Source organism: Pelodiscus sinensis, chromosome 5 (assembly GCF_049634645.1).
Source record: "Pelodiscus sinensis isolate JC-2024 chromosome 5, ASM4963464v1, whole genome shotgun sequence".
NCBI lineage: Eukaryota > Metazoa > Chordata > Testudines > Trionychidae > Pelodiscus > Pelodiscus sinensis.
Window position 1 is genome coordinate 103,294,337 of NC_134715.1, and position 23,857 is coordinate 103,318,193.

The following is a 23,857-nucleotide window of genomic DNA, read 5'->3' on the forward strand; positions in this document are numbered from 1 at the left end:
GCATTCTGATTATGCTAGGATATGTTGTAGTGCTTTTGAAAACTGGGGTACAGAAATCGTCTTTAAAAAAATCAGTATATAGCCATATGTTGACATCTGAAATTCCAGAGTATAAACTGAATAAATGCAGGTTTCTACATGACAATCATTGCAGTCTTTGCAAAACCATGTTGTCATGTGTGCAAATGTTTAATGTGAAAAACCCTAGAAATCTCCATCCCTGCAAAGTATGGTTAAATCACAAAACACAGAATATGCCAAAATTCTCCAATTTCCTTTACAAGCAACATTTTTCAAAGCTACAGTTAATGCATACTTCCTGGGTTACTGTCTGAAAACTAAAATGACACTGTAGGTTAAAATTGTGTATAAATTAAATATCAGTTGGCTGTAAGATTAATACTTATATAATAGCTACGTATCAATCCTCAGTAAAAGTGTTTTAATAATCAATTAGTATCATAGAAATTAGAGATGGAAGAGCCCTATTAGGAGGTCAACCAGTCCATCCCCTGCCAATGTGAGATTGCTCCCTAAAGTATACTTAGTACTTAATGCGCATCTGTCTTGTTAAATTTAAGTTTAATGCAAGGTTAAGCATATTGCAGACACTTAATTTAAAGCGTTACTAGAATCTGTAATATCATTTCTATAGCCTAGTTTCTGAAAGATCATTGTCATATTTCATGTTCTTTACAGAATTTTGTAACAGCACACAAGCACCCATATGGCTACATAAGGTTATCCAGTAAATTGAGCTCTTCTCTGGGACAGCCTTCACACCAGGATCATTTTTAGATCTAACAATTCTGAGGCCAAGTCTACTCTAGAGGGCAATGTTGAACTAAGGTACACAACTCCAGCTATATGAATAATGTCGCTGGAGTGGATGTACCTTAATTCGAGTTACTGCAGCATTTCCACTGGGGGGAAACAGGGTCAAAAGGATAAACTCTTCCACTAAAGTTTCTCCCGTTGACTCCCTTTACTCTTCTTGCTCCAGTGGAGTGCTGGAGTTGACAGGAGCATGATCGGCGATTGACTTAGTAGGTCTTCATTAGTCAATTTAGTTGGGTCTTCATTACCTTATATATAGATCACTGCATATATCTGCAGATAGTGGAGAGGACTGTGAAGTGGATAACAGTACAGGGTTCTCCTACCCCACCCCCCCTCTGCTGGGCAAGGGGAGGGGGGGCACCAGGGTAGTCTCCTGCACTGTCAGCAGGGAAAAAGCTCCATCCTAAATTACCCTGTCCACCCTCCCTCCCCCCGTTTGTTGACCTGCAGAACCCCAGTCTTGGGTCCCTGTTGCCTGTTACCCCTAGGCCTTGCTGTCCCTTACCACCAGGCTCTGCTTTCATGCTGCCTGCCTCTTCCCTGAATGATCCTGCCCCCACCCCTCCAGATGGTATGCAGATACAAGTAAAATCTGGATCACAGATTGTGGATCAAATGATGATTTGAGCCTGGTAGATGCAGATCAGATGTGGATCCATATTTCTGTATCTGTGCAGGACTCTACTTATGTATCCAATCTACTCAGCAAGTTGGAGAGTACCAGGGATCAGATGAGGAAAGCCAAAAGCATCCTGGTGATTCTCAGCCAGTATTAGCACCCCAGAGTGGGCTGTTACACACTAGTTGTTTGAGGCCACTATAAGATACACCAGAGCTGAACTGGCTTCCAGACTAACTTTAAGACTAAGAAAGAACAAAGGTCAGGATCTGATCACACATTTCAGCTCTTGTACACACAGTTCATTGGCCAATTCACTCTAAACTATATATCAATAGGCCCTCAAATATTTAAAATTGTGATTATAGACTATTTATATTTTAATACACACACCTCAGTCTTTACAATTATAAAAATGAAATGCACTGGAATAATTCTTTAAAAATTAAGTTACAGCAGGAATAGCAGTGCCTTATATTTTTAAGATTTTATGTGCTTTCCAAACTAACTCTTTTCACTCAATTGTACCTTTCCAAAATCTTCACCTATTGGGCCAAGTTTTCCAGAGTTGGGTTCCCTAAAAGATAAATATTTGCTTACGATAGCTCAGCTCACTCATAGACTGAGTGAAGAAAATATGTTTTTACCATTACTAAAAATTCTTGCAACTTTTCTCTCTCTCATTTTTTTAAGAGCTCTAGTACAGAGTTGAAATTTAGCATAGAAATGGCCCTCAGTAAGGAGAAGTGCCTTTGAGTGTTCTGGTGAAAATTGATTTTGATTTGACTGAGTCATGCACCTTTGAAAGCTGCACTTTGAGCATGCAGAGTACAATTGGTATGATTTTTTTAGCACTTTGAAATATATTGAGTGAAGTAGGCTAAACTGTGCATAAATACATAGCTGACAGTGAAAAATAAAGTACACCCTGAGACCTTGCCTCATTCACTGTGCAACTTGTGGTATGTGCAGCAACTGAATTAGAGCTCCACAAAATCTCTTGAGTCAGTCACGTTGTCTTGTCAGGTAGAAGCTGCACAGTTCCTGGGCTTTGAAGGGTGAGTTAACCCCTGTGGTGGGCCGCCTCCATTTTGCGGGGCTAGGGTATTTCCAATAGAATCCAGTTCAATTATTTCACATATACATGTGTAATAAATATATATTTTTAATAAAAGCTCCAGGAATGTCCATCAAAAATTACAGATAATGTGTAAGTTGCTTATTGTCAGGGTAGGGTCATGGACAGCTTGCCTGGATCTGGAGGGTGTCAAAAGTGATCACCCTTCTCAAACTTGAAAAGGACCCACACAATGAGGCAAGCTACCGACCAGTCTTTCTGTCTGTCATCCTTAAAGTCCTGGAGCAGCTTATCCTTTAGTGTATGTCTCTGGAGGTGGAGACAACTCTTAGCATCAATAAAGCTGGCCTTCAAAAGAGTCACATGTGGCCAAGTTCTAGACCTTGCTACATATACAGAAAATGCATTTCAACATAACTTGAAGACAAGCCCTGTTTTCTTTGACCTAAACATAGTCTACAATACAATATGGCATACTGGTCTTTCCAAGCCTCTCAGCTGGGATCCTCTCCCTGTCTGCCATGGCTCTCACCATCCCTGAGCTCCACAGAGGGAGCTGCTGCCAGCTCCTCCTCACACACACACACACACACCCCACCACCAACCTGCCTGATCAGTAGGGTTGCCAACCCTCCTGGAGTTGTCAAGGAGTCTCCTGGAATCAGCATCTATCTCTTGGTGACTACTGAAAGCAGTCCTGCAGATTTTAATGGGATGTTTTGAGAAAATGACATCACATCATGTAGGAAAAAAAAGTCCCTCAAAATAGCTTCAGTCAGAGTTGGCAACTCTACCAGTCAGTGTGGCTAAGTGGCGCTGCCAAGGACCCTTTTAAATTGGACATTCCAGTTGAAAAAATTGGACACTTAGGGTGTGTCTAGACTACATGCCTCTGCCGACAGAGGCATGTAAATTAGATATGCCAACATAGTCAATGAAGCAGGGATTTAAATATCCCCCGCTTCATTAGAATAAAAATGGCCACAGCGTTGTGCCAGCTCAGCTGTTTGTCAAGACGGGGATTGGTCACCAAGGAAAGCCTTCATCGACCGATCCTGTAAACCTCATTTCCTTGGCAACCGATCCCCATCTTGACTGCCACTTTGTGCCAACAAACAGATGAGCTGGCACAACCCGATGGCCATTTTTATTCTAATGAAGCAGGGGATATTTAAATCCCTGCTTCATTGACTATGTTGGTATGTCTAATTTCCATGCCCCCATAGACATACCCTTAGTAACTCTAACAAGGAAGCCCTAGCAAACTAAATAATTTGCTCATGTCTACCCCAAGGAAAAGGAGGGAGTGAAGACTTAGTGGGACTGTAACCTGCTCCTGCTTCCTTTTCCCACCTTGATCATTGCAAAGAGGGACACACACCAATCTTCCCCACCTGCCATCTGCTTTTGTTTCTGAGGTATGGGGATAGGTTTCCCCATCCCAACTGTTCGGAGCAATGGGCAGGTAAGTGAGAAAAATCCTGTGGAGCTGCACAAGAATTAAAAACTATACCTGCAATAGACCAAAATGGTAAATAGAATCCCATCCCCACCATCTGTACTCTCCGTTTTGGACACTTCTGGATCCAAATTTCATGACTCTGGTCCTATCTTTGCTTTAAAACTATTGAACACCCTCCTCCTCCCCTATGACACATGAAAATCTGATACCTTCAACTTGATAAGCTGCTGTAGCAGCACCCCAGGCAAATCCACTAGGGAAAGAAATGTCTTCTGGGTACCAGCCACAAGAGGCAGGAGCAAAGGAGGCAGCAGCAGCTGAAGCCATGTGGTTGGTGAATCTGGGCCACCTGTGGGACTGACACCATGGAGATTCTGTATCAAACACAAACACAGAAAAATCAACCTGAGCAACTTTGTTCTCTGAAGGACAAACTGTTGCATTCATAGCTTGCATGTCTAATGATCTGAACGCAGAGGCTTCACTCAGCTTCTCACACACATTGAAAGGGGAGGGGGCAAAAATGCAGCAAGCTACAAGGGCTTTGTCTACAAGTAGCTCCTTCCTGTGCAATGTACTGGATTGTCCAGATCAGGCCTCTGTCCTTCCCTGCCCATATAAGCTGCTGAACTACCCAGGCCCGGAGCGCTCCTTACTCTGAATAGGGTGCTGAGCCACATAGCAGGAGTTCCCAAGTCCTCCTGTTCCAGTAAGACACTCCAACGTGGACTCCACTCTTTTCCTGGCACTACATCCTGTCCCACATCCCTACGCTGTATATGGACCAAGTCCGGTCAGGTCTGGTGACGATGCAGCACATGGTAAGGGACTGTTGCACTTGGTAAATATCAGGGGTGTGACTTCTGCATATTTCCCCTACTTAACTAGGATTCTGTATTCACTGCACCTGTGTCAAAGAGAGGATGATTAGGACTCCTGTAGGGAAGCATTTAAAACTGCAGTGTTCTGGTTCTTTTCACACTTCTGAGAGGCTTCCTTCCTCCTAGAGTGAAAGTATAAAGGTCCCTGCTAACTGAAATGTGTGAAACTTCAAACAGGGCACGCTAGATGTCACTATTGTAACTTATTTTTCAGGCACTGCAAGAGCTGTTTTCCCTCTCTGGATTACAATAAACATATATTGATTTATGCTAAGGTCAGTATCCCTGCTTATTGGACCACTGAGCAACATATGCTTTCTGAGAAATTCACATGCTGGCCACCACACCCAATTCTTTGTAATTCGAACTTGTGTTACTTTATTTGCCTTTTCTCTTACCCTTTGATCTATAAACCTTTTCAGGTGTTGATCTATTCAAAAAGACCTACCACTGCAGTGCATAATGTACATTAAAAACCATATATATATATCTCACTGTAAATTGGACAAAAAATTTACATTGCCTAAAAAAGACATATGTACAGTTATGTGCAGTCATTTACCAAAACCAGTTGGTTTGTTTTTAAATGAAATAAGTAACTTTTAGCAAAATAATCAGTATAAAGTGCACATTAGAGAGCCACGCTGTGCTGATGCAATGTAAAATAAATTGCTTCACAGCAGGAGTGCATTTTCTCAAATATCTTTCAAAGTTTTGCTCAACACTTAGAGCAGGGGTGAGCAGTAATTTCTGAAGAGGGGCCACTTCACAAATTTTGGAAGTGGTCTTGGGCCATCCCTAAAGGGGCAGGGCCTCGGGCAAAAGGGGGCTGTTCCCTTTAGGTGCGGCCCACCCCAGCAGGGAGAGGAGACTTTGTGTGTTCCCTGCCCCCAGACCCTGATTGGCCTGTAGGTATGGTAGCATGTGAAGTCTTTACCCCCCTTCCCCTGCCCTGCCTGGGGCACACAGCTCCTAAAGAGAACCGCCAGCTGTTTTGAATAGCTGGTGGTTCCTTCTAGGTGCTGTGTGCCCCTGGTGGTAGGTGGAGGCTTTGTGTGCTCCCCCCACCGTCAGGCCAATCAGTGCCTGGGGGCAGAGGAGTGCACCAAGTCTCTCACCCCCGTCCCCATCCTGCCAAGGGTGCATGGTGCCTAGAGGGAACTGCCAGCCATTTTAAATAGCTGGTGGTTCCCTCTAAGTGCCGCATACCCCTGGCAGGGGAAAGAGACTTTGCACACTCCCCCATTTCCAGGGTTCGAGGGAGCCAGACCAACTTGATTTCATGCAAACTTGCTCCTGGGTTCGCATGTGGCCTTTGGTGGCAGGGGTGGATGATAATTTTGCGGGGCCCAGGGCGGTGCCACAGAGCCAGGGCAGCACAATTTTGTGCATGCGCCGCGGCAGCAGCCAACTGGAAGTAGCATTTTGTGCATGCGCCTCAGCAGCAACTGACCGGAAGTAGCGTGCACAGGGTGCGTGCGTGGGGCCTATTGAAGTGCGGGGCCCAGGGCAACCACCCCACTCGCCCTGCCCTATATCCACCGCTGTTTAGTGGCCAGGCTGGCAGCTCTCCTGCCATAGATGGCCATGTTCCTCCGTCTAGTGTGGAAATCATGGATGTTGGGGGCATCCCCCCCCAAACCTGAATAAGGTCCATGATCTCCACCCTGGACCAGGAAGGCTCCCGCCTTCTCTGCCCCCTGTCAGGCTCTTAGGAGCTGGCAGACTGCTCCTGGGGAGCGGTGGAGGGCTGGCTGCCAGTGGCTTGCTGGCTCATGTTTTGGGGCCACTGGGTCAAGAGCCCCGGTGGCCACTGCTGACTCTGGGCTGGCAGGCTTGGAGCTGGCACAGACACTGTGGCCAGTGTCTACCCCTTTAATGGCTCCAGGGCTGGGGGAGAGGAGAGTAAGTTTTCCTGGTTGTTGCCCCCTATTTCGAATTAAGTGTCTACACAGCACTTAATTCGAAATAGCTATTTCAAATTTGGCGTTACTCCTCATAGAATGAGGTTTACCAAATTTGAATTAAGTGCTCTGCTATTTCAAATTAAATTCGAAATAGCAGTTTGCATGTATAGACGCTATTAAAGTTAATTTAAAATAATGGCTGTTATTTCGAATTAACTTTGTAGTGTAGACATACCCTCAGAGATAATATCCCTTAAATCCAAAAGAACTAACAGGGAATGAGGAATACACAGGTTCCAAAAACATGTGCTCACATATGACACTGTCAAACATCCATTCTTCTTTAAACATTTTATACAAATGAGAAAAAATGATTGAATAGATTAGCAACTCTTCCTGTGGAAACAACCTTCTTAGAAATATACTGACACAATTTTTAAAGTGTTAATTTAAGTTCACAATGGTTAATGGCCAAATAGCACCTTGCAAGATCCAAGAAGGTGAACATTAGGTGTAAACTATAAAACTCAGTATGGGACATAATAACTCTTGATTAAAGGGTGTGAATGAACTGGAATAATTATGTATAATTTTATAACAGCCAACATTATACTAAGTGTCTCACAAAGATAGTAAATTGCACAAAGTCCCTGCCTGGTAGAACACAATGTTCAGTTTCATACAACATAATATGTGGGGAATTAAATAATTTTAGTGGAGAAAAGGCAGACAGTTTTATCTGGAATAAGAATACACAGCTCTGTATAACATTAAAATTAGGTTCTTTTAGAAAGAATCACTATTGACTCTTCTGGGTGTTGCAAAAGACGTAGGTCATAAGGAATGATCCAGAATCATGGAGGACAGTGACATGGAGAACTAGTTCCAAGGGGGTATCCTAGGTATAAAAAGCGGTATGGAAAGGGGCCTGGATGCAGTTGTGGTAGGGTAGAAGTATACAGGTCACTGAAACTGCTATCATTAACCAGGAGACTGGCATGGAGTGATGAGATAAATTATGCTGGAAAAAGTAGGCAGATGCAGAGAGATACAGAGCTAGGAAACCATCTCTCAGGCCCAGTAACAGAAAGGGGCAAAGGGGGCAATTGCCCCAGGGCATGGTTCAAAAGGGCCCAGAGCTCCTGGCCATTGCTGTTGCTACTGCAGCAGTGGTGGTAGCCAGAGCCCTGGGCCTCTGTGAATTTCCACTGGAGTGCCATGCTGGGCAATACATATAGCTCTGAGGGCTGGGCAAGACAGCACCACAGTCAGGGCAGCGCTAAGGGCTGACTATCCTCAGCCCTACCCCTTACACCTGAGGCCCTGCCTCTTCTGGGGATGAGGAGCCAAGCCGCCATTCCCCCATGCTTTGCCCCTGAGCCTGCAGTAGCTGTTGGTACCGCTGCAATCTTTTCTTGCCCCTCTTACCTGTCCTTGGACCAGCCAAGGAAAAAAAACTTAGACAAAGGGTGAACTTGAGCAGTACTGAAGCTAGTTTATTAGTACAGATTTTTAACGGTATGGCAGGACACACACATATACATCACATTCATGCTGACAGTTTGGAGGCAGGCTGCAGGCAGTGAGAGTTACTTTTGATTTCACAAATGGCTGAAAATGGCCAGGTGACAGCCCCCCCAGAAATTCAGCCATAAAGGCGTTGAGGGGCCCCTGAGATCCCTTCGGGCTCTACTTCTTCTGATCTTTTCCTGGGGTTGGCCTGCTGTTACATCTTTCCAAGGGAAGACAGACCCACCTATCCAACTGTCACATCCATGTAAATATTTTGCAGAATTTTTCCTTAGTCATGAAAGATATTATATGTTGTTTTGCCTTATGATTGGTGGTTCTCACTCACACATCCTCATGCACACATTGACAAATTACATATTCATAAGCATGAATACAATTAATTATATTAAAGCAACATGGCTTTTCCAGGCAGACTGCTATCATCGGGCATGTGCATAACAGGAATTGCCTAAACCACATTTGTTCAATAAAACAGGAAATTTGCTTAAACCGCAGCTAAAAGAGCTAGAAATACAAGAGATGTGGGGAGAAACATGGGAGGGTCATGTCCAGCCAGCTACACACCAATGTGAGGTGTGTGTCTGGCTGGCTAAAGCCCCTATTCTGTTTTGTATCAAATTGTTCCAGCCTCACTCCCAGCCTTTTTTCCCCCCACTCGAGCAAACCCAGACCAATGTGAAATCCAATATTCCAGTGTTTTGTCTGGAGTCTAATAAAAATCCAGTGTCTAGAGCTGAATTTAATTAGCAACTGTGCACATCCATACCCAAAATCACATTAATAGAATCATAGAGCAGGAAGAGATCTCAGGAGGTCATCAAGTCCAGCCCCCTGCACAAGGCAGGACCAATCCCAACTAAATCAACCCAGCCAGAGCTTTGTCAAGCTGAGACTTAAACACCTCGGCTGCGTCTAGACTGGCATGATTTTGCGGAAATACTTTTAACAGAAAAGTTTTTCCGTTAAAAGTATTTCCGCAAAAGAGCATCTAAATTGGCAAGAATGCTTTTGCGCAAAAAGTGCTTTTATACAAAAGCATCCGTGCCAATCTAGACACGCATTTGTGCAAGAAAGCCCTAATGGCCATTTTAGCCATCGGGCTTTCTTGCACAAAAAATTAAGGTGCCTGTCTACACTGGCTCTCTTGAGCAAGTATTCTTACGCAAGAGGGCTTATCCCTGAGCGGGAGTGTGAAAGTATTTGCGCAAGAAACACTGATTTTGTGCATTACAAAGTCAGTGCTCTTGCGCAAATTCAAGCAGCCAGTGTAGACAGCTGGCAAGTTTTTGCACAAAAGCGGCCGCTTTTGCACAAAATCTTGCCAGTCTAGGGATAGAGATTCTACCACTTCCCTAGGTAACCCATTCCAGTGCTTCACCACCCTCCTTGTGAAATAGTTTTTCCCACTATCCAACCTAGACCTTTCCCACTGTAACTTGAGACCATTGCTCCTTGTTCTGCCATCCATCACTACTGTGAACAGCCTTTCTCCAGCCTCTTTGGAACCTCCCTTCAGGAAGTTAAAGGCTGCCATCAAATCCCCCCTCAAGACTAAACAAATCCTAATCTCTCAGTCTCTCCTCATACATCATGCGCTCCAGCCCCTTAATCATTTTGGTCGCTCTCCACTGGACCCTTTCTAATGCACACACATCGTTTCTATAGTGGGGGCCCAGAACTGGACACAATATTCCAGATGTGGCCTCACGAAAGCCAAATAAAGGGGAATAATCATTTCTCTGGATCTGCTGGCAATGCTCCTCCTAATGCACACTAATATGCCATTAGCCTTCTTGGCTACAAGGGCACACTGTTGACTCATATCCAATTTCTCATCCACTGTAAGCCCCAGCTCCTTTTCTGCAGAACTGCTACTTAGCCATTCAGTCCCCAGTCTGTAACAATGCTTGGGATTCTTCCGTTCCAAATGCAGGACTCTGCACTTGTCCTTGTTGAATCTCATCAGATTTCTTTTGGCCCAATTCTCTAATCTGTCCAGGTCACGCTGGACCCTATCCCTGCCCTCTAGTGTATCTACCTCTCCCCCCCTAGCTTTGTGTCATCTGCAAACTTGCTGAGGGTACAATCCATTCCCTCATCCAGATCATTAATAAAGATGTTGAACAAAACCGGTCCTAGAACAGATCTTTGGGGCACTCCACTAGAAACCGACCGCCATCCTGACATTGAGTCATTGATCACTACCCATGGGGCCCGACAGTCTAGCCAGCTTTCTATCCATCTTACAGTCCATTTATCCAATCCATACTCCCTTAACTTGCTGGCAAAGTATATTGTGGGAGACTGTATCAAAAGCTTTGCTGAAGTCAAGGTATATCACATCCGCTGACTTTCCCATATTCACAGAGCCAGTTACCTTAAAATTGAAGCTAATCAGATTGGTCAGGCATGACTTGCCCTTAGTGAATTCATGTTGACTATTGCTGATCACTTTATCTTCTTCCAAGTGCTTCAAAATGGATTCCTTGTGGATCCTCCTCCATCATTTTTCCCTGGACTGAGGTAAGGCTGACGGTTCTGTAGTTCCCTTCTTCCCTTTTTTAATGATGGGCACTACATTTGCCTTTTTCCAATCAGCTAAGATCTCTCCCGATCTCCATGAGTTTTCAAAGATAATGGCCAAAGGCTCCACAATGACATTTGCCAATTCCCTCTGTACCCTCAGATGCATTAAATCCGAGCCCATGAACTTGTGTATGATTAGCTTTTCTAAATAGTTCCTAACTTGTTCTTTCCCCACCAAGGGCTGTCCACCTCCTTCCCATACTGGATTGCCTAGTGTATTTGTCTAGGAGCTGATCTTATCCGTGAAGACAAAGGCAAAGAAAGTATTGAGTACTTCAGCTTTTCTCGCATCATCTGTCACTAGGTTACCTCCCTCATCCAGTAAGGGCCCCACACCCTCTTATTACTAACATGCCTGTAGAAACCTTTCTTGTTACCCTTCACATCCCTTGCTAGCTGCAATTCCAATTGCGCTTTCACCTTCCTGATAACTCCCCTGCATTCTTGAGCAATATATTTATACTCCTCCCTAGTCATCTGTCCAAGTTTTCACTTCTTGTAAGCTTCCTTTTTGTGTTTAAGCACACCATGGATGTCCCTGGTAAGCCAATCTGGTCGCCTACCATATTTGCTTTTCTTGCTGCACATCAGGATGGTTTCTTCCTGTGCCTTTAATAAGGCTTCTCTAAAATACTGCCAGCTCTCCTGGACTCCTTTCCCCTTCATGTAAGCATCCCAGGGAGTCCTGGCCCCTGATTGGTTCCTTCAGCACTTGTACCAAGAAGTGATCCCCAGCATTCTCCAAAAACTTCCCGGATTGTCTGTGTACTGCTGTATTGGTCTCCCAACAGATATCAGGGTGATTAAAGTTGCCCAGGAGAACCAGGGCCTGTGATCTGGAAGTTTCTCTCAGTTGTCTGAAGAAAGCTTCGTCTACCTCATCCACCTGATCCGGCACTCTATACCAGACACCAACCACAACATTACCCCTATTGTTTCCACCTCTTAATTTAACCCATAAACTCTCAACAGTCTTTTCTCACTCTAAGTACTGGAGCTCTGAGTAGTCATAGTGCTCTCTTAGGGTATGTCTACACTACAACGCTAATTCGAACTAACACATCCAGACTAAAAAACTAGTTCGAATTAGCGTTTTGCTAATTCGAACTAGCATGTCCACAGAGTGGACCCTGAACCGGGGTTAAGGATGGCCGGAAGCAGTGCCGCAGGGCATCAGATGAGGACTTAGAGCGTGGAGCTGCTGTCTCAGGCTAGCCGAGGGCTGTGCTTAAAGCGACCCGACCCCCACCCCGGACAGACAGTTCTCAGGGGTGCCCCGCTTGCAAAGCAGTCCTGGCTTGGATTGCCCGGAGTACCCACACTGGGCACATCACAACACTCGGCCATCAGACCGGCTGCACTTGCCGCAGGCTGCCATCTGGGGAGAGGTTCCACCCCCAGAAGCCCACAGAGCCAGCCCAGTCCTCCCCATCGAGGGCTCGTACCCCATTCCTCCCTAACCTCCTTCCACTTACCCCTCCCTAGCCCCCCTTCCTGATGTACAAAATAAAGGACAATTGTGTTCAAAAATAGAATCTGTCTTTATTGAACAAAGCTGGGGGAGACTGGGAAAAGGAGGTGAGAGAGGGGAAGAGAGAGGGTTGGAGACGGGAGGGCAACTACAATGATGAGGGGTTTGGAACAGGTCCCATATGAAGAGAGGCTAAAGAGACTGGGACTTTTCAGCTTAGAAAAGAGGAGATTGAGGGGGGATATGATAGAGCTCTATAAAAGCATGAGTGGGGTGGAGAGGGTAAATACAGAAAAGTTCTTCAGTAGTTCCCATAATAGAAGGACTAGAGGACACCAAAGGAAAGGAATGGGTAGCAGGCTTCAAACTAATAACAGAAAGTTCTTCTTCACAAAGCAAATAGTCAACCTGTGGAACTCCTTGCTGCAGGAGGCTGTGAAGGCTAGAACTAGAACAGAGTTTAAAGAGAAGTGAGATCAATTCATGGAGGTTGGGTCCATGGAGTGGTACTAGCCAGGGGGTAGGAGTGGTGTCCCTGCCCGAAGTTTGTGAAAGGCTGGAGAGGGATGGCACGAGACAAATGGCTTGGTCACTGTCTTTGGTCCATCCCCTCCAGGGTCCCTAGGGTTGGCCACTGTCAGCAGACAGGCTACTGGACTAGATGGACCTTTGGTCTGACCCAGTACGGCCATTCTAAGCTCAGGGCTCAGGGTCGGGGGTCTCAGTGGACCCCCTTGATTTTCATGCAAACCTGCTCCTGGGTGGCCAGGTTGGCAGCTCTCCTGCCCTAGACAGCCACTTTCCTGTGCCTAGTGCGGAGGTCGTGGATGAGGTCCACGATGTCTGCACTAGACCAGGTGGGTGCCCGCCTCTTGCGGTCCTGGGCAAGCTCCCGGGAGCCGCCAGCCTGGTCCCAGGAAGAGGGGGAGGGCTGGGGGGCATCGGGTGGCTGGCTCGAGCCGTGCCAGGAGCAGGGTCTGCTGGCTGGGTGCTGGCAGGCTTGCACCTGGCACGGGCACCATAGCCAGCCCCTGCCCCTTTAAGGGGTCCGGGGCCGGGAGGGGGGCAGTAGAGTTTCCCTGGTGTTGGCCAGAGTGGCCACCAGGGAAAGCTGGGGAGGGCTAGCCTCCCACTAGTTCGAATTAAGGGGCTACACACCCCTTAATTCGAACTAGTAAGTTCAAACTAGGCTTAGTCCTCGTGGAATGAGGTTTACCTAGTTCGAACTAAGCGCTCCGCTAGTTCGAATTAAGTTCAAACTAGCGGAGCGCTAGTGTAGCGCTTATCAAAGTTAATTCGAACTAACATTTGTTAGTTCGAATTAACTTTGTAGTGTAGACATACCCTTACATACAATGCAACTCCTCCTTCTTTTCTCTTCCGCCTTTTCTTCCTGAACAGTTTATATCCTTCCATGACAGTGCTCCAGTCATGCAAGTCATCCCAACAAGTCTCTGTTATTCCAATCATAGTTCTTCGACTGGGCCAGGGATTCTAATTCTTCCTGTTTGTTTCCCTGGCTTCTCACATTGGTGTACTAACACCTTACATAACCAGTTTATCACCCTGTCTTCTCCATCCGAATCAGGGTCCTTCTTTGTTGCTCGTTCCTCCTTGTGATTCTTCCCAGTGTCTGACTTCCTCACTTACCTCAGGGCTTTGGTCACCGTCCCCCAAAGACCTAGTTTAAAGCCCTCCTCATTAAGTTTGGAAGCCTGCCCGCGAAGATGCTCTTTCCTCTCTTGGTTAGATGGATCCCATCTCTTCCTAACAATCCTTGTGTCCGGAACAGAGTCCCATGATCGAAGAAACCAAAGCCCTCTCTCCAACACCACCTGTGCAACCACGCATTTACTTCCACAATTCGACGATCCCTACCCAGACTTTTTCCTTTAACCTGAAGGATGGACGAGAACACCACTTGTGCTTCAAATTCCTTGATCCTTCTTCCCAGCGCTACATAATCAGCTGTGACCCGCTCAAGGTCATTCTTGGCCCTATTGTTAGTTCCTACATGGAGAAGCAGGAAGGGATAGCGATCCGAAGGTTTAATCACTTTCGGAAGACTTTTGGTCACATCCTGAATGCGTGCTCCCGGTAAGCAGGTCTGAACGGCAGATGAATGACTCAGTCCTTCTTAGGAGGGAGTCCCCGACCACCACCACCCGTCTTCCTTTGCGGTTGGTGGTCGTGGAACCCCTATCCCTAGGACTACGCATCCCATGCCTTCCAGTTGATGGTGTTCCCTTTTGATTTCTTCCCTGAGATGTCCCTGCCAAAGCATTCTCCACCGTAGTGACTGTGGAGAGAGCCTGAAAGTGGTTACTTACCTCTACCGGGATGGGGGATACCGGAGTTGTCCTTCTTCTCCTTCTAGAGGTTACATGCTGCCAGTTTTCTTCCTTGTCCTGTACTGCCCTGACTGGCTCTTCAGCCAGCTGTGCATGCAGGATTAAACACTGCCTTCTATCTTGGAAATCTTCATCCTCTCCGATAGAACATAGGGTCGATACTTGGGTCTCCAGTCCTCTAATTTTTTCTTCCATAATGGTGATCAGCTTGCACTTAGTGCAGATGAAATCCCTTCTTTCTTCTGATAGGAAGACAAACATGGCACATGCTGTGCAGGTAACAACAGCAGAGCTATCACCATCCATACCTAACTTCCATCTGAGAGATTCCTCAGTTGTTATTAAATGCCTCCTTGAAGGGCAGGAGTGTAGTGAACAGATGTTAAAGAATTGCCAGTGTCTCTCACCCCCTTCCCAACTCCCTCTCCAAACTCCCTGTTAACAACCCCTGTTCACAAGCTCCCTGGTCACTGACTCACTCCTTTATAAAGCCCTAGAGTGCCTGATAGCTCCTCCCCCTGATTACGGCTCAACCAATGAGTAGAGGCTTCTAGATTTCAAACCCTGATTAGAAGCTCACAGTTTCCACTCGCCAGCCACAGCACACACTCCATGATGGCGGGGGGGAAGGGGGAGAGGAGAGGGAGAGAGAAGGGGATTCCAAATCAGGCTCATTTTTGTTTTTAAACTTGCAGTGACACAAATACAGATGGATGGACTGAAGCCAGGCTTTCCCAAACAAGACTGAGCAGGTCCTTTCTTCAATGTACCCCATAGGGATTTTTCTTATGTTTCAAGAGCTAGTCACCAACTCAATTAAATATGTATTTATATCACTAGGCAGGTGAAAGAGGCTATTTGGGGATGCTCTCCCTGTCCAGGACTGCCCAAGCTTCCCCCCGCCCTACACACACACACAGGCACCTTTTAGGGAGGATAGAGGGAGGACACACTGTCTAGAATGACCCACAACTGTTAGGGCCTACCTCAGAACAGACACTCAAATCTGGTAGTGTGTTCTATAACCTGAAGTATTATACCAGTCTTCCTATGGAGTCTCAGACAGTCTCCTTAGACTTTCTAGTTTATCTTGCTACCTAGACAAACTTTAGCCTGGTCTACACTAAAGGGGAAAATTGACTTAAGATACAGAACTACATTAATTATGTAGCTGGAGTGAACATATCTTAAATCACATTTTTGTACCATCTGCACAATGGGAGGTCAACAAGAGCAAAAGCTTCCATCAGCTTCCCTTACTCCTTGTGAGGAGCAGGACTACGGGCACCAATGGAAGCACCCTCTCAGTTCATATTAGCGGATCTTCACTAGTCCATGAAATCAAACATTAGAAGATTGACCTTCAGAGGGTTGATCTTCTCCATAATATAGTCAAGCCTTTATTAATAAACAGTCACTTACACCAAAAATCACACAATGTTCAGACTGTTTCCACCTCAATGTTCAGATTTTATCCTTGATCTTACACTGAAGACAATGCCTGTAGGTAATCCTGTAAAAATTATTGAAATATGTATTAACTAGGAAAAAGAAATCAGAGTTATTTACAGGTTAAAGTAATCAAACATACACACATGAATAATTACCAAAATATTAACAGTGGTAGAGTTGAAATAATCTGTCCATTCAAATTTGTTTTTCAGGGTAGACCCAGACTTAATTTTTAGGGATCTCTGCCACAGTTTAGAGCTTCTAACCCTATCAGAGCACAAAATAGAAAAGAAAGATGAAAATTTTCCATTTATCTTTGTTTTATTTACTTCATTCAGCTTTCAAGTTCAGATGATAAGCTTTCTTCCATATAGCATTTCCAAGATTCAGGAGGGCCATTAACCAATTGTTTTTATGGTCATGTTTCTTTATTGACCCATATGATTTTGATAATGCTTGGAATGGGCAGGGGAAATGATTCCAGTGCCTAGGTTCACATGTTTGGAGCAAATATTTTCAAAGTTATAAAGCAAAACTTACCTATTTTCTTATAGCAAGTGAGATTTATGCATGCAACAATTCACACGCACTTCCTAGGGTATGTCTACACTACAGCGCTATTTCAAATTAACTTTTTTTAATTAGTTAATTCAAAATAAGCTAAATCGAAATAACGCATCTGGACACAAAATCTAATTCGAAATAGTGTTTTTCTATTTTGAAATAGCGCGTCCACACTGATTGGACGCTGGGTCGCATTTAAGGGCATCTGAAACTGGTTCCAGCAGGGCATCAGGTCAGTAGTTGCTTTGTGTGGCTGCTGTTTGAGGCTATCTGAGGCTCATGCTTAAAAGGACCCCCCTGGACAGCCAGTTCTCAGCTTTCCCACTTGCTTGCCTACCCTGCTGAGGGACAGCAAAGTGTTTTCCTCTCCACCTGCTTTGGTTGCTCTCATTTGGGACATCGCAACACTCGGCACCATGGAGCTAGAGCTGCCCCTGGGCACTCTGGTGCTCCTGTTGAACGTCTTGCTGCATGCCTCACAGCAATTACTGGAGGCTGCCTGGCACCTTCTGCTGCAGGCCAGCCCCCTGGCCCTCCCCTTTCCCCCGCGGGGGCCCTGGAGGAGCGGTGCCTGGACACCAGCGTGCCCCACTGCATCTGGCGTCTGGACACCAACAGCGACTGGTGGGACCACATCGTCCTGGAGCACTGGGGAGACCAACAGTGGACCCAGAACTTCAGGATGAAGAAGGACACTTTCCTGGAGCTCTGCGAGTGGCTCGCCCTTGCTCTGCGGCGACGGGACACACGCATGAAGCACGCCATTCCCGTCCACAAGCGGGTGGCCATCGCCTTCTGGAAGCGCTCCAAGCCAGATAGCTACCGATCCATCGGCAACCAGTTCGGCATGGGGAGATCCACCGTCAGAGTGGTGCTCATGAAGGTACGGCACTCACCGGCCACTGGGCCAGGAGGGGGGGCTGCAAGGAGGACATGGGCTGCCCCAGGGAAAATGTGGGGGAGGTGGTGTAAGTGCCCTCCCCAGGAGGTTTCAGTCTGTCCCAGCCACGCTACAGACCTCCAACGGTGGCCAGAATTGCAGCAGGTGTTGCTCCTGGGAGTGGGACACGGGGCAGTGGTGGGGCACGAACACTCCCAGCCACCTGGGCACCCTAGTGACCCTCAGTTTTGTGTCTCTCTCTGCAGGTGGCCAGGTGCTCTGCAGAGTCGTCTGCCTCACCGACCTGGACGCAGTCATCTAAGGGTTCGGTGCCCTGGGCTTCCCCAACTGCGGGGGGCAATCGACGGGACGCACATCCCAATCCATGCCCCGGACCACCAGGCCTCTCTCTACATTAACAGGAAGGGGTACTTCTCTGTGATCCTGCAGGCCGTGTCTGACCACCGGGGCTAGTTCACAGACATCAATATGGGCTGGTCCGGCAAGGCACACGATGCGCGGGTGTACCGCAACTCCTCTGTGTGCCAGAGGTTGCATGCCAGGACTTTCTTCCCCAACTGCCACATCAGGATCAGGGACGTGGGCATGCCAGTGTGCCTGCTGGGGGATGCGGCCTACCCCCTACAGGCCTGGCTGATGAAGCCCTACACAGGACACCTCAGCCCCTCCCGGCAGGCCTTCAATGCCAGGCTCAGCAGGGCCCACATTGTGGTTGAGGGGGCCTTCGGCTGACTGAAAGCACAATTTAGATGCCTCCTCACCCGCCTCGACCTCTCCCAGCACAATGTTCCGCACGTGATGGCAGCATGCTGTGTGCTCCACGATTTATGTGAGAGGAAGGGGGAGGCTTTCCTGCCAGCCTGGATGGCAGAGGCTGACAGCCTGGCTGGCCATTATGCACAGCCCCGCACGGTTGCCGGCTGGGAGGCCCTTTGTGGGGCTGTCCGCATCCTGGAAGCCCTGCGGGAGAGCTTCCAGGCAGATGAGGACTGAAGTCTCCCTGGCGTGCCCCACTAGGGCCTTGTGCCTTACATTCCACCTCCACCTCCTTCCCCTTTCCCCTCCCTAACTCCCCTTCCTGATATACAATACAAAAAACCTGTGTTGCCACAAAAAAATCTCTTTATTTAACATAACTAGGGTGGGGGGAGGGGAAGAATGAGGGTGGCAGAAGGGAGGGGGGAAACCTGGGAGGAGGGAGCTGGAAAGGGGAGGCAAGGGGAGGAAGGGGGAGAGGAAGCTCGGGGGTGGGGGTCTTGCTGGCCCTCCCATCTCACAGCACTGGGGTGCAGGGGCCTCAGCGTTCCCGGGGGGGAGTGGGTATGGAGGGTGGGGCAGAAGGGACGGGGGGGCGGAAGAAGCAGGCAGGAGAGCAGGGGTGGGAAGAGGAGCGATAGCTGGGGCGGTCATAGGGGCTGGAGCAGCAGGAGGCAGCAATCGGTCCACCAGGGCCTGCAGGTACTCGCAGAGGGCACGGCCCTGCTCCTGCAGCTCCCGCAAGCTCTCCCACCACAGCTGCAGGTCCTCTTGCACCCACTGCTCCTGGCTGTGGACCTGCTGTCACTGTCACTGCAGCTGCTGCCTCTGGAACTTCTCCTGGTTGCGGGTGAGCCTGGTGGCCTGGGTGCAGGTGGATGGTCCAGGCAGGGTGGTGCGTCCTGCACTCACAAGTGCTGCAGCTGTGGTGGAACAAGAGAAGTGGTCATTTCTCCCTGGGGACACAGTGGGTGAAACCCAGCTCCCCTCTGCAAGGCGAGGACGTCAGGTCTCCGCACCATCACATCCTGCTATCCCCAGGAGTGTGAGCTGGCCCAGGACTGCACCCCAGCCCCTGTGCTGCCTATAGTGTGATGTGTGTGTGGGAGGAGGGAAGATGTGCCCTGCCTCTGTGTAGAGGCCGCCTCCAGAGGGAGGGCAGTGTGCACTGTCTCTCCCCGGGGTCAAGAGCATGTCATGTGTCTTCACGTGTAGACACATGTGGGGAACAGGCCAGAGCCCCTGCTGTGCCACATGTCCCGGATGGCACAGCAGATGCACAGGTTGCCGCCTGCTCCATGGTCGGCAAGGCCCACGCACACGGTCCCTGGGCTCCCCCTCCCCCACTCCGCCCCGCATAAGGGGACCGTGATGGCACTCACATGTGGATGCCTCCCTGGCCTTGAATGAGGCTGCTGACGGGCTCTCCAGTTCGGCTCGGGGGTGCTGAGTGCAGGGCTTGCTCCCTGCAGAATCCTGGCTGCCGTCGTCCTCCTCTTCCTCCTCTTTCCTTGTGTCAGGGGCAGGGCCCTCTGCCCTGGGGTCGATGATGACCAGGGGGGCACAGACCCTCTGACCCCCCAGGATGCGGTCCAGGGCCTCATAGTGTGGGCAGGCCTTCGGGTCAGCCCCTGGTTGGGAGGCCCTGGCATAGGCCTGCCACAGCTCTTTGATCTTGTTCCGCACCTGCTCCTGGCTGCGCATGTGGCCTCTGGTGGCCAGGCTGGCAGCCATGAGGCTGTAGACGGCCGCATTCCTGTGCCTAGTGCGGAGATCGTGGGCATTGGAGGCCTCCTCCCAAACCTCAATGAGGCCCACGATCTCCACACTAGACCACGAAGGCACCCGCCTTTTGCGTCCCCTGACAGGCTCCTGGAAGCTGCCAGCCTGGTCCTGAGGAGTGGTGGAGGGCTGGGTGGGAGCGGGTTGCTGGCTCATGCTGTGCCAGGTGCACGGTCTGCTGGCTGTGTGCTGGCAGGCTTGCAATTGGCACAGGCACTGTGGCCAGAGTCTGCCCCTTTAAGGGCTCCAGGCCTGGGGTGGAGCAGACGAGTTTTCCTGGTTGTGCCCAGAGTGGCCACCAGGGCTCCCTGGGAAGGGCTGGAGGCCCCCTAATTCGAAATAACTGTCTACACCGCATTTATTTCGAACTAGCTATTTTGAATTTGGTGTTATTCCTCATAGAATGAGGTTTGATAAATTCAAAATAAGGGCTCCACTATTTCAAATTTATTTTGAAATAGTGGCTTGCCTGTGTAGATCCTATTAAAGTTAATTTGAAATAACTGCTGTTATTTCGAATTAACTTTGTAATGTAGACATACCCCTAGAGTCTAAGCGCTAAATACATTCTTAAAAGACTTAAAACCTACTTCAAGCAAAATTAACATATAGGTGAACTTGTCTGTTCTTCGGCTATGAGCTTGTTAGTTCTTAGCTAACACCTGTAGCCTATGCAAGAGCTGGCATCTGGCCTGTCAGTGTCATTTAAGTGTTTGAAAATCCTTCTCTCAAAACTTAGTTTAAATTGGTTTGAAGATAAGTGAAGATGTCTGCGGTGAAGAATAATAATAAACAATAACTTTGAGGGGAGTTCAGTTCAGTATGCAGATTGCTATTACTTCTAATCCTGTTTAATAGCTTTAATAATGAGCTGGAAGAGGGAGTGAATGGTATGTTAATGAAATCTGCAGATATATTAAAATAGGAGGAGCTGAGCACACTACTGAAGACAAAGAAAATACAAAGGGGCAGAGATAGATTAGAAATATGGGCAGAATGTAACAATGAGATTCAGCTTGGAAAATGGCAAAATGATATTTGGGTAAAAAACCTGAAGAATATTTAAAGAGAGATAGAAATCTCGAGAGCAATAATGCCGAAAGTGATTTAGAGATAAGGATATTGAGAAATTAGATACACATTTTCTATTTAATATAGTAGCAAAAAAGTCAATGAAATTTTAGGCTAGATATTCATAGTCATGTCACAGAGCAAGGAAGTAATGGCCCATCTTAATGCAGCTCTTGCGCAACCATATGTGAAATACTGTAGTTAGCTCTGGGCAGCTTATAGCCAGAAAAACAGATTACCATGAGGGCATCCAGAGAAGAGCAACAAATTGTTATGCAGTTAGAGGGATCTGTTTATGAAGGGAAGTTAAAAGAGCTAAGTGTGTTAAGCTGGCAGAAAGTATTTCAAGAAGTGAGAGATATAGCTGCAAAGACCACCTGCCAATGAAGGAGAGACATCATGATGGCGGAGGGGTGGTAGGGAAAGAACATAAGAACGGCCATACTGGGTCAGATCAAAGGTCCACCTAGTCCAGTATCCTGCCTGCCGAGAGTGGGCAATGTCAGATGCCCCAGAGTGAGTGAACAAAACAGGGAATCTTCAAGCAATCCCCCTCCTATCATTCATTCCCAGCCTCTGAAAGAGGCTAGGAACACCATTCCTACCCATCCTGGCTAATAGCCATTGATGGACCTAACCTCCATGAATTTATCTAGCTCTTTCTTGAACCCTGCTAATGTCCTGGTCTTCACAACCTCCCCTGGCAAGGAGCTCTGCAGGCTGACTGTGTACTGTGTGAAGAAAAACTTACTTTTGTTTGTTTTAAACCTGCTACTTATTAATTTAATTTGGTCAAAAGTGCTACGGTGGCACTTTTTTAATTTTCTTACTGTGTTTTTTTAATTTGGAGTATACATTTAAGTTGGGCCTCTATTATTGTGTCTTTGAAAAGCTTCCATGCAGCTTGCAGGGATTTTACTTTTGTCACTGCAGCTTTTAATTTGTTTAACTAACCTCACATTTTTGTTTAGTTCCCCTTTCTGAAATTAAATGCCACAGTGTTGGGCTGCTGAGGTGTTTCTCCCACCACACAGATGTTTAATTTTATTACATTCTGGTCACTATTTCCAAGTAGTCCAGTTATATTTACACCTTGGACCAGATCCTGTACTCCACTTGTGACTAAATCAAGAACTGCCTCTCCCCTTGTGGGTTCCAGAACCAGCTGCTCCAAGAAATAGTCATTTAAGGTATCAATAATTTTTATCTCTGCATCCTGTCCTGAGGTGACATGTACCCAGTCAATACGGGGACACTTGAAATACCCCACCCTTACTGAGTCTTTTAATTTGATAGCCTCTGTAATCTCCCTTAGCATTTCATAGTCACTATCTCTATCCTGGTCAGGTGGTCGATAATATATTCTCCTGCTATATTCTTATTATTAGAGCATGGAATTACTACTATAGAGATTCTAAGGAACATTTTGGTTCATTTAAGATTTTTACTTCATTTGATTCTACATTTTCTTTCATGTATAGTGTCACTCCCCCACCACTACGACCTGTTCTGCCGTTCTAATATATTTTGTACTTTGCTATGACTGTATCCCATTGATTGTCCTCATTCCACCAAGTTTCTTTGATGCCTATTTTATCAATACCTTCCTTTAATACGAGGCACTCTAATTCACCCATCTTATTATTTAGACTTCTAGTATTTATATATAAACACTTTAAAAAATTGTCACTATTTATCTGTCTGCCATTTCCTGATGATCACTCCAGTCATCTGAAGAATGGGCTGTGCCCATGAAAGCTCATGACACCATCTACATGTTTTGTTAGTCTTTAAAGTGCTACCAGACTATTTGTTGTTGTTTAAGTTTTTCCTGTTACAGACTAACTCAGCTTTCCCTCTGAAACTTTATTTCCTGATATGTTAGACTCTTATTCATTTGATTGTTTCTCATCTAATCTAACCCACACTTTATCATCTTCCATCCTCTCCTCTTTACTAGAACATAAATAATCTCTATTAACAGGGTCGTCTTTAGGATTTATGGTGCCCTACGCGGGATTAGTAAACTGGTGCCCTTATACCTAGGTTTCTCGAGCAAAAAAAACCAAACAAACCCCCACCAATACATTAAAATCACATTCCTTCTCCAAGACCTCACACATGACTTGCTCCATCCCCACCTTTCTCATGTCTACTCCTTCTTTCAAGCCTTCTCCCAGCACCTCCCCCTCCAGCCCCCAATGTCCTTATCCTCTCCTCTCCTCTCCTCTCCCAGCATCACCCTGTCCCGCTCCCACTGACACCTCCCCTCCTGCCCTTTTCCTCATTGTCTCCACTTCCCCCCCCACATTTGTCTCTCTCCTCCACCCTGTCCCTTGGTGCCTGCCCCTTTCTTCTCCTGACCTGCCCCTCTCCCATCAGCACAAGCCCCTTCCTCTCTCACCCATTTCCCCTATTTTTCCCGCACCCCTCCCTTCCGCCTTCCAAGTTTGCAGGGCTGGAGTCTGCAGCGATCCAACCCCAGAAATCCCTGCACTTCTGGCTAGACATGGGAAGGCACCTACAGAGCAGGGTGCAGAGACCTCCCCCATCCCTAACAAGAGAGCGCAGGTGAGCAAAGTTCCCTCCATGTGCTTGTGGGG

General features: G+C 47.2%; 1 protein-coding gene and 1 long non-coding RNA gene across 21 annotated transcripts in view; one reads left to right on the forward strand and one right to left on the reverse strand.

Moving 5' to 3' along the window:
* Positions 1-23,857, reverse strand: part of LOC112543864 (cytosolic beta-glucosidase-like) — a 103,595-nt gene that overhangs the window by 33,915 nt on the left and 45,823 nt on the right. For 5 of the 19 annotated variants that reach the window (XM_075930659.1, XM_075930658.1, XM_075930642.1 and 2 more), the window contains exons 2-5: positions 16,336-16,447; positions 16,151-16,241; positions 4,656-4,906; positions 4,209-4,373 (exon numbers count right to left, since the gene is read on the reverse strand). In XM_075930659.1, the coding sequence (XP_075786774.1) occupies positions 4,209-4,326 (118 nt within the window). In that variant the 5' untranslated portion in view covers positions 4,327-4,373; positions 4,656-4,906; positions 16,151-16,241; positions 16,336-16,447. The remainder of the gene's footprint in view (positions 1-4,208; positions 4,374-4,655; positions 4,907-16,150; positions 16,242-16,335; positions 16,448-23,857) is intronic. The other 14 variants (XM_075930646.1, XM_075930647.1, XM_075930645.1 and 11 more) reach the window with 5 other exon arrangements.
* The window catches only part of LOC112543863 (uncharacterized), a 32,747-nt gene that overhangs the window by 3,727 nt on the left and 5,163 nt on the right, over positions 1-23,857 (forward strand). The window contains exon 3 of one of the 2 annotated variants that reach the window (XR_003087139.2): positions 5,095-5,155. The exons of the other annotated variant lie outside the window; for it this stretch is intronic. This is a non-coding gene — a long non-coding RNA (uncharacterized LOC112543863). The remainder of the gene's footprint in view (positions 1-5,094; positions 5,156-23,857) is intronic. 2 annotated transcript variants of the gene reach the window in all.